At 44.4% G+C, this 10649-nt stretch overlaps 1 protein-coding gene across 3 annotated transcripts in view; it reads right to left on the reverse strand.

Annotated features, from left to right (window-relative positions):
• DCBLD1 (discoidin, CUB and LCCL domain containing 1) overlaps positions 1-8147 on the reverse strand; it is a 48883-nt gene extending 40736 nt beyond the window's left edge. For all 3 annotated transcript variants that reach the window (XM_074988800.1, XM_074988801.1, XM_074988799.1), the window contains exon 1: positions 7916-8147. In XM_074988800.1, coding sequence (XP_074844901.1) covers positions 7916-8018 — 103 coding nt within the window. In that variant the 5' untranslated portion in view covers positions 8019-8147. The remainder of the gene's footprint in view (positions 1-7915) is intronic.
• Positions 8148-10649: the final 2502 nt, after the last annotated feature.

Below are 10649 nucleotides of genomic sequence, written 5' to 3' on the forward strand. Positions count from 1 at the left end.
TTATTATTAGAATGATGCCACTTTCAGCACTGGTGCTTGCTCTTAACATACTGCAGTCATGAGCTCCTGGGCGACAGAAAGCTTCTGTCAGAGATCAAGTAAACTCTCTTTTTAATCACTAACAGAAGCAATTTAATTTTATCATAGTTTTTTCTACTGTGATAGCAGCTTTTACAAATACAGCAAAGAACTGTGCCAGGTTACCTTTTTTTGTGTGTGTGTGTGCGCGTGTGTGCGCGTGTGTGTGCACGCGCACGCGCGCATGAGAGAGAAAGGACACAAAGGCATCGCTATACGTGCAGAACTACATCTGATTTTTCAAAGATAAGTAACAGATTTAAGAGACACATTTTCAGTGAACAGAGGTGCTGATCAACATTGTTCAATTATATAAACTGAGATACTAGAACACAAAGGGATCAAGCCCCAGAATTCCCTTGTTATGACATCATTACAACTGTGCGATTTGAGATAAAGTCTTATCAGAAACTTTAGTCAGACAAACTTTGACAAACAGTCAAACTTTTTCTGTCAGTTTATAAGGTGCCACAAGACTTCTTCTTGTTCTCGAAGCTACAGACTAACACGGCTACCTCTCTGATATTTAGTCCCACAGTATGTTTTAAATAAAACAGTGAATTTATGCCACTTCAAATTAGTTGTAGCAACAGAGAACACACCCCTTTTGCCAATTCAAGTTCCAGAGTCCCCTATGCAATATTCCAAGCCATGCCTCACCAACTGACCCAAGATAAAACTAACAGAATCATGACCAGAACAATAGCTGCAATTATCCACCTCCAAAAACAAATTCCTCTTGCCTCTTCTCTAAGTCAGTGTATCTTGGAGCAGTCTCACTTTCCATGCTAATTACAGTCATCCTTCTACAGTAAATGGAAAGCTGAATGGTTTAAATGCAAAGACAGTCAAAGCTGTAAGGCAGGTTCGTGTATTGGAGCATTGTGAGTAAAATGGAAACTCCCTTACTTGGTATTTGTACAACAGTAGCTTGTGCATCATCCATTGTTGTGGGAGATCTTAAAAGGCAAGGAGACATAAAAAATACCTTTATGCTCTTCTGCTACTTACAGGTATGTCTGGGAGCTACTTGGTGTTACTGACAATTTTAATGAAAAAAAAGTATGATAAGTATAGGAGCATTAACTATTACTTCATCTGAGATGTGCATTTCTTAAAGCTTTCACTTGCTCGCTCTTTTCTATTCAGAGAAAAGATATTACAGGGCTGGGCAATAAGTGGCATGGAGGGCCACCAGACACTTCATTCACTTGACCCTCTGCAGGTATGGCCGCTCGCAGCTCCCATTGGCAGCAGTTTGCCATTCTCAGCCAACAGGAGTCACGGGAAGCATTAGCCCAGCCTGGCAAACCCTGGCCGATGGGAGCTGCGAGCACTCATACCTGCGGAACCACAGGTGAATGAAACAAGGCAGCCCGCTGGGGCTAACCCCAGCGAACCACATGCGGCCCGTGGGCTGCTTACTGCCTGCCGAGATATTATGAGACATTCAAAGCCAAATGGCATTTGCAAATGCCATGAAGGGCTGGGCGGGGGGGGGACGGGACCACTGGCAAATCAGTCATCACCGGATCAACCAAAGCACCTAGCACCTTCTCCTCCTTTGTCACTCCCAACTAATATGTACCCAGTTCATAAAAAGTTCTTGTTGTTAGTTCTTAAGTGGATGACTTTGCACTATTAAATTTAATCCCATTTCTAATTACTTCAGTGGACAAGGCCATCCAGATCATCCTGTATGACATTTCAGTCCTCCTTCGACACTGCCTTTTTGTCATTCAGACGTGGAGTTTGAGGGATGGGTACAGACCCAGACACCTCTGGCCAACAGGTCTCCTGATCTGGATTGTGAATATGTTCCTGTGGTCCCCGAGTTTGAGACCTTGACGTACAGTATTTCATTTGTTTAAAAAAAAATGAGTTATCTTCTCAAAGAAAGTAAATTATTAGGTTGGTCTGCGCAATCATATGTAAAATCATGTTGTATTTCACTCCAGTTACCATTCATGTCTATGTTCTTAACTACGTTAAAAATTTATTCTGAGACTTTGAATACAATTGTCAAGTTAAAAAGTCTGTAGTTTCCCTTCTTTAAATATAGAAACAATTTGAGCATTTCTTCCAATCACATGGTACAATCTCAGTGTTTAAAGATTCATTAAAAATATTTGCTATTCAGCTTGCAATTTCACGTGCCAGCTCATTTAACATTCTTGGATAGAAATTATCCAGGCAACCTCATTAAGTGATTTGAGTTTGAATTCCACCTCAGCTGTGGCAATTTCTACTTCCATATCCTCACTCCCCTTAGCTGCGATGCCGCTACCTCTGACCTCTTCATCATCATCCTTCACAACCAAGGCAAAGAATTTTAGATGTCGAGCCACGCCTAAATTATCTTTAATCTTCACTCCATCCTCACTGGGTAGCAATGCCACTTTTTCTTTCCTTGTCTGATTTAAATAGCTACAGAACCTTTTACTGTGGCAGTGTCCACACATGCCCCTTCCAAAAGGGAGGGGCATGTGTATGTTAATGAAGCACTTTGGAACAGGTTAATGAGGTGCTGACATGCATATTCAGCGCCTTATTAGCACAACAAGGGCCAGTTGCGCTCTGAAAGTGCTGCTTTCAAAACACGGACTTGGCTGTATAGGGGCGAGCACTCTGAATTGAGCGCCACACTTTGAAATTCCCTCATTCCCAAATGAATTGGGAATATGAATGTCAGCGCCTCATTAACCTGTTCTGAAGTGCCTCATTAACATGCCCCTTCCAAAAGGGAGGAGTGTGTGCAGACTGATTGTTTTAAATCTCATTGCAAGGTCCAAGTCTGCTTGGCCTTTGCTAGGGATGTTAATGGTTAACAGGCAAATGGATGAGACTTATTGGGTCCAGTTAGCCAGTCAAGGCTGGAGGAGCCTTCCCTCCACCACCAGCATTGGCTGGGGCGGGGCAGGGCACGTGCTCCAGCCTCCTGGAGCCACTGCAGGTGGTGGTGGTGGTGCTCCAGGGTGGCTGAAGCAGCCCCGGTCTGCGGTAGCCGGAGCAGGGGATGGGGATGGTCACTGGGGAGGCTGTTCCAGCCCAGCCAGGCTGGAGCAGCCCCTTTGCCCTGGGCAGGGGCTGCTCTAGATGGGCTGAAGGGCCCCCACCCGCGGCCTCCCCAGCCGCACACCTCTATGAATTGGTTAACCAGTTAAACAGTAGGTTTACCAATTAGCTGGGATTTTACATACCTACCTTTTTGGGATTTCTCATTTTAGCCCTGAACTTTCTCAGGTAGTGAGAAAGCATCTAGGGGAATGGGACAATACTCTCATATTACTGGCTTGGGGAAACAAAACACAGGGGAATTTTCAAGAAAGATCTGAAGGATTAAGTGAGGTTTCTATGTGCGCAAGTTCAGTGAGGCTGTTTGAGGGAGACAAAATGGCATGAAAAACATGTGTCACTACAGGTTATGCAAAGGTCAGCAGAGTTGAAGTGAAGGACTAGGGCTGAATAGTATGAGACCAAAGTAGACTTGTAAGCAGGATTAAAGCAAGATGACACTTAGGAACCTGGATGAGACATGGAAGAAGACAGAAAGCCTCTAGAGCATACTGAGGAAGGGAATAAGGGGGTCACATCAGTTGGTGAGGAAGATTATTTTTGTAGAGACCAGTTGGGTGAGGTAATATTTTATTGGACCAACTTCTATTGATAAGAGATAAGCCTCAGAGCTACATAGAACTCTTCTTCCTGTCTGAGAAAGGTCCTGAGGCCAGGTCTATACTACACATTTAGTCCACTGTAACTACATCTCTCGTGAGTATGGGAAAACCATACCCCTGTGCAAGGTATTTACATGGCCCTTAACACCCCACTTAGACAGTGCTATGCTAATAGCAAAGCTCCTACAGCTGACATAGCTACCGCCTCTCATAGAGGTGGAGTAACTAAACTGACGAAAGTTCTCTCCCATCAGCCTACAGCATCTTCATCAAAGCAAAAAAGTGCTGCAAATGCTGCCCCTAGTGTGTCAGAGCTCAATACAAGACTGAACGGACAGATTCACATGAGAATGTGTGCCAGCTAAAGGATCATTCAAGATGAAGAGGCCTGTTAACAACCTTTTAGTCCCAGGACAAAAAAGAGTAGGTAGTGTTAGGGTATATCTATACTTGCCAGTAGATCGGCAAGCCTTCAATCAACATAGCCAGTGTTGATTTAGAAAGCCTGGTGAAGACGAGCGAAATTGTTGAGAGAGCACTCGCCCACCAATTGTGTACTCCACCTCCCCATGAGGTGTAAGAGGAAATCAAATGGAGAAGTACTTCCTTTGAGGCTGCACCATATAGCCAACGTGGTAAGTGGATCTAACAATGTTGACTTCAGTTCTGTTATTCACCTGACTTGAAGCTGTGCAAGTTAGATCGATTTACTATAGTAGCGTAGAGCAGCGCTTAATTTGCTGAAGCATTATGGATAGAATTAAGGGAAGTTAGGTGAGAAGCAATGTGGGATGGAGGAGAAAGTGGTAGTCAAAGTGGAAGGGGACACCAATGGGGACCATGAGTGTTGATAGGGAGAATGAACAGGAAGGAAAGATGGATGGATTTTGGAACTACTGAGCAAGAAGGAACTAATGAGATGGCTCTTATTGGAAGGGCTGCACTTGTTTTTAATATCAGTCTGTGGGTGATAAGCATCTGGCAGATTGGTTTATTTGTTTTTGTTTTAGGCTATGTCTCTCTGCTCTGAACTCTGAAAAGGAGGGAAGCACCTGGAGAAATGCCAAGAGTGCCATTTATGGACCTTGCTTTTGGATGCCTCTGTTTCTGTAAGTCTCTGATTTACAGCTTGCCAGTCTCTCTCTCCTCTTCCTTTACTCAGTCTGGGCCCATTGCGCTAGGTACTGTGTAACACAGTAATGTGGGTCTGTGTTTCAAGAAGTCTGTACACCGATGCCCATACATTCTATAGAGGCCACATCTGCACTGCAGAAATTAGACCACCAAAGCTAAGGTGCTGTTTCTATGCCAGCTTAGCACTGTAGTGTAGATTCAGCTTTCAGCAGCGGAGGGTGCTTTCCATCTCTGTAGGAACACCACATCCCCAAGTAACAGTAGATAAGCTGACGGAAACAGTCTTCCATTGGCCTAGCTGTGGCCAGGTCAGAAGAGATATGGTGTTCAGGGACGTGGATTTTTCACACCCGAGTGCCACAGCTATGCCCATCTAAATTTTAAAAAAGAATCCAGGCTGCAGCTGTCTACAAACTCAGAAGACGGCATAGCTTCTGAATCTATCAGTCTGCATTAGCCTTTGTGTTCCTTAGAGTTTTGAATGTCTATTTTAAATGTAAGATTGAATTCTACAATACATGGCTGAAATCTCACAAGTAATAAGTTAGAATCCTGATTCCTCTTCTTTCCCTTCTCCCTCAACCTTTTTCCGACATTTAAGGTCCTCTCCTCCCCCCCTTTTTTTTTTTTTTTTTTTTTTTTAAGTTCTAACAGGCAAGAGCCCAGATGTTCACAGTGAAAGAAAGAGTATCAAATACAATACTGGGCAAAGAAGTAATATATTTAAATCCTCCAATCCCTCCTTTCACAGTTAAGAAGAAATGAGGAAAAATTATTGAAAGTTCAAGTTTGCCTCCTCTTGATCATGCCTCTTCTTGACCTGGTTAAAAAAGGTCCAGGAGATACCAAGGAGCTGAAGATGTGCATCTGAACAGACAGGATGAGAAGTCAACTTCAGAATTGAACACAGAACAGACAACCACAATCATGAAGTCACTCGGACAGAATACTTGGGGGAGGAGACTTTTGTTAAATCTTTGAATACTTTATTACTCATACAGGGTCAGAGCTGTGTTGCTTTCAGCGAGAACAAGCCCAGTTAAGTTTAAAAACACGTTTTCCTTAACTAAAACCAGTTTCCAAACCACCTCACCTATCCCACAGTTATTCAATGAGTAACAAAGATCCAAGTTTCAGCGACTTCCTCAGACAATATTTGTGTAAAAAAGAGTCCCAGTTACTCCCTGCACATGGTGAACTGAACCCAGATTTCAAAGCAAGCTGTTATTGCTAAATGACAGCCTTCCTCAGACTGCGGGTGATGACAACTTTTGAAACAGTAAGTTTCACAAAAAACCTTTGTTTCCTATACTGTAACACATTTCTGAGACTCAAAACCTGAGAAATATGGGTGCTCCAAGAGAGGGAAAATATTTATATTTGATCTTAGCCATATTAAACAGATAAAACATATACCAAAGCATGAGATGGAAAGGACACTAGACCGATACAAAAGTTTAGCTTCATTAGGCTAATGAATGCATCTCAGAAATCCATGTTCTGAAAACATTAATTTTCTACATACGGTCTTTCCACAAATAGGCTAAAGACATAGGAGTCCTCAGTATAATTGCTGAGATGCTAACCTTGGCAATGTAAGCCAATACACTGTCTTGCTAAGCCTGTAGCTAGACTGAAATAACAGCACTGGGTAACGCACATAGTCCTCCTATTTCAATGAGATACTGTGGCTGAATGTTAATAATATCACAACATCCAGCATCATGTAACTTCTAATTATTATTGAGTTTTCCTAAGATAAATGGGTGGTTATTCTGTCACATACTGATGTTCAATGGCCCTAAGTTTGCAAGTTTTGAATATGATAGCTGCTCTTTGGCTAGGCCAAGAAATAAAAATGTTAACCATCAAAAATTAGGACAAAACAGGTGAGTATACCATTTGTACTAAAGTTTAAAGAAAGCTCTAATCCTACATGGATGTGCGCAGTCTTGTGGGGTTTATACAGAACTTGTTCTTGAAGGCTGATCTGTTTAATAAGCTAATACACAACTGGAGCCATCTGTATTTAAAACAATATAAAATTGCACCAAAGCAATCAACATAGGGGATACGCGTAAACAGCATCGAGATTGTTTTCTTGACAAAAATGATCCCACCCTACACTCTGTCCCACAAAAGCTCATTACCTAATAAATTATTCTGTTAGTCTTTAAAGTGCTACATGACTGCTTTTTTTGTTTTGTTAGTTTATAATGCATATCCTAGTTTATATGTGTATCTGCTCTCATTATGTAAAACAGACAAAACAGTTAAGACAAACAGTTTGCTAAAATTAACCCAGCATATAACCAACAACTGACTGATTTTTTTTCTGTTTCTTAGCTTTAGAACAGGGCTGATTAACCACAAATTAGCCTATCAGCAGCACAGTTCCTGCAGGATGGGTTACCACTTTAATCCTGCGGAAACCCAGACACAGGGATAAACCAGGCATGGATTAACCAGGTCAAATTATATACAGTCCCCAGACCAGCTAAGAAACCATAATTCATGGTTAGACTGGCAGGGATAAGTTTCCCAACTGCCAGAGATAAAGCCAATTGACGAAGTAAGAAGGAGCAGACTCCATGCAGGAAATCCCCTCCCGCAAAATGGCCAAGGGGCAACTTTGGTTGTTAGCTCCAGCTTCTTAGCCTTGGCCTCGGGGAGTTCAATGCTGCCTTAGAGAAGGGCTCGTGTCAGGACCCGCCACCTCGGTACAGTGGGGGTGTGTGCGCCATTCTCCAGCCTTAGATCAGCCGCCCTCCGTCTTGCTGGGGAAGGAGTACGGCGCCTCGCGCCCCCGCCCCAGCCCACATGGGCTGGCGGACCAAGGAGCAGAGGGGAAGCCCTAGGGGCGCGAGAGGGCACGGACAGAAACCCTCCGCCCACCCCACCCCCAGCCACCGCGGAACACGTGGGCACCCAGACTCGCCTTCCCGCGGGACGGGAGCCTGAGCCCGGATCAGCCTCCCACTCCCCGGCCTGTGCCCCGAGCCCTCCGCCCGCTCCCCCGGACTCACCCAGCGTCTCCGCCCGCAGCAGCGGCGGGCCGGCGAGTCCCAGCAGCAGCGCCAGGAGGGCGCACCGGACAGCCCGAGCCCGTGGCCACTCGCTGCAGCCCATGGGGCGGAGCGGGTCGGGGGACAACTTTCCCCGCTCTGCTGCGCCTTCTCCGCTCTGCGGCCGCGGGCTCCTCTACAGACGGCCGCGGGAGGGGGCACCGTATAAACGCGAGCTCAAGCGACAGCGAGAGGCCGGTCCCGCGGCTCGCCGGGGAGGCTCTGGCGCGGCTGCATCTCCCTTCTTCCCTGCCCAGGAGCTAGGGGTGGGGAAAGGAAACGAGAGAGGGCAGCGCCACGGCTCCCATTGGACGGGGCCGCGGGGCGGGCTCCACCCTCCCCTCCTCCTCCGTAGAAGTGCTGGATCTTCCCTCCCTCTTGCGGGCGTGGCGGTGGCGGTGAACAAGTGTCTCTCGCAGCACCCTCGGCTGGTAGAGGTCCGTGTGGCTGTGGCTAGCTCGTCTCTGGCCGCGCCGCACGTAGGGACCTCCGAGCCAGCAGGCGCAGCTGACCACGTGCCCGTGTGGAGGAGCTGCGGTGGGTCTCAGAGGGTCGCTCCGGCTGGGCAGGGGGAAGTTAGGGCCCCTCGAAGCAGAGTAAGAGTCCTTAACCCTTCCAAGGCAGTGCACGGCGGGATGCCTCTTGCAGCCCCAGTGACACCGACACCTCTGGCTTCAGAGAGGTAACATCTTAGGCAGTTTCAGCAAAAACAAAAATGGAGGAGGGCTCACTCAGTGGTTTGAGCTTTAGGAAAACAAAAAAGCAGCTAGGTAGCACTTTAAAGACTAAAACATTAATTTATTAGGCAGTGAGCTTTCCTGGGGCAGACCCCCGTCCCCAGATCTGGATCTTTTTCCAGTTCTGAAGAAGTGGGTCTGCCTACAAAAGTTCATCCCCTGGAGACTAGAATAATGTATTAAAGAGCTGCATGGCTGCTTTTTTGTTTTGATAGAATACAGACTAAGGTGGTTTGAGCTTTGGCCTGCTAAACCCAGGCTTGTGAGTTTAATCCTTGAGGAGGCCATTTAGGAGCATGGGGCAAATAGCTTAAAAAGAGCTGTCAGGGATGGTGATGCTGTGAATGCAGGGGACTGCCCTCAAGGACCTCTGAAGCTCCCTTCCAGTTATATGAACGACATCTATCTCCATTGGAAAAAACAACAAGGAGTCCTGGCACTTTAAAGACTAATACATTTATGAGAGCATAAGCTTTCCTAATAAAAATAAGCAGTCCTATAGCATCTTAAAGACTAACAGTTTTATTCATTAGTTGTTAAACTTCAAGGTGCTACAGGACTGCTTGCTTTGTCTTGTGACGATACAGACTAACGCAGTTACCCCTCTTAGACCTAATAAAAGTGTAAGTGCCACTTCAATGAGAATCAGGTTTCTAGGTCTCACCCTGAGTCTGAGTCAATCTAAACTTAAAGAACAGTCAGGTGAAACCACGTTTTGGCTGGTTGAGTGTGGTGACCAGGCAAAAATCACTGAACCCTTGTTTCTGGTATCAGCAACTTCAAATGTTTAAAACAGCAGCAGTCATGCCCTTTTCTCCCATAATGATGAGATTGGTGTTTCTTATTTGCCTTCTGTTTGTTCTTTGAGCATTCATGGTCCACACAAGTCACACTTTCAAGCTTTCCTCTGCAACTAGAATTGAAGCTGTTTTGGAAAGGAAGTGGGTGTTGTCATTTCACCACTGGTCTCATGGAGCGGGAGTTTTGAGTACATCAAATATGGGGAGAGTTGCAATGAAAGCACAAGCAGACAAAACAGATTGTGTAATCCTTACTGTGGCGAGCAGTAATTCCACTTACTTGAGTGGGACTGACTGTGTGAATAAGTGGGTGGGTCAGGTTTGCACAACAGTCCTGATTTTATTTTATTTTATTCCTGTTTTGGTTTTTATTTTCTTTTTTTCTGGGAATGTATCAGTGTTTATTACCACCACAACAAAACTGGTAAATATCAGTGCAAAATTATTAGTAAATGGATAAATACCTGGGTTTATTTTGTTGGCCAGAAAGGTGGGAGGAAATTATTCGATAGATTAATGCTCTGAATTCCGTTACCAATGTGGTTTGCTGCATAAACAGAACCCAAAAGACAACACCACTTCTGAGTTTATGAAAACAATGTATCTATAATCTCCAAATAAAACTTTTAATTTGAATAAGCAGTTGACTGTTGTAGAGTGAGAGCTATTAGGCTATAAATATTTACATTTACCCAAGGGGCTGCCCCATTTAGCGCTGTCTTGTCTAAATTATGTCAGGATCCCAGGACAGCCAAGAGTTTGGAGGGCACAAAGATGATAATAGATTATAACAATAAAGCATGTCTTATAATAAAGGCTTTCATGACAGGGCTGCTATTATATTGGTAAATGTAAAGATATCATTTTGGAAAGAACTGTAGTTAACTAACTAGTGTGCCAATCAGTTGATAAACCTTTAGTCCAGTAGCGTTATTCTATAAATGTTGTATTTTTAATTATGCAAATTAATGAAATCCATGACTTTTACTGAGCATGTTTGCACAGTGTATTGAATAAGATCAGTTTTATTTATAAATTTTATTTATTTGTTTTTATTTTGGGGCTTTATTGCTACTCTGGGCATGAACACTTGAAATCTAGGTTAAAATATCACTGTGGTGAACATTTATTACTAAACCAGTTTGATAGGCAAACTAA

Source organism: Carettochelys insculpta, chromosome 3, assembly GCF_033958435.1.
Source record: "Carettochelys insculpta isolate YL-2023 chromosome 3, ASM3395843v1, whole genome shotgun sequence".
Taxonomy (NCBI): Eukaryota; Metazoa; Chordata; order Testudines; family Carettochelyidae; genus Carettochelys; species Carettochelys insculpta.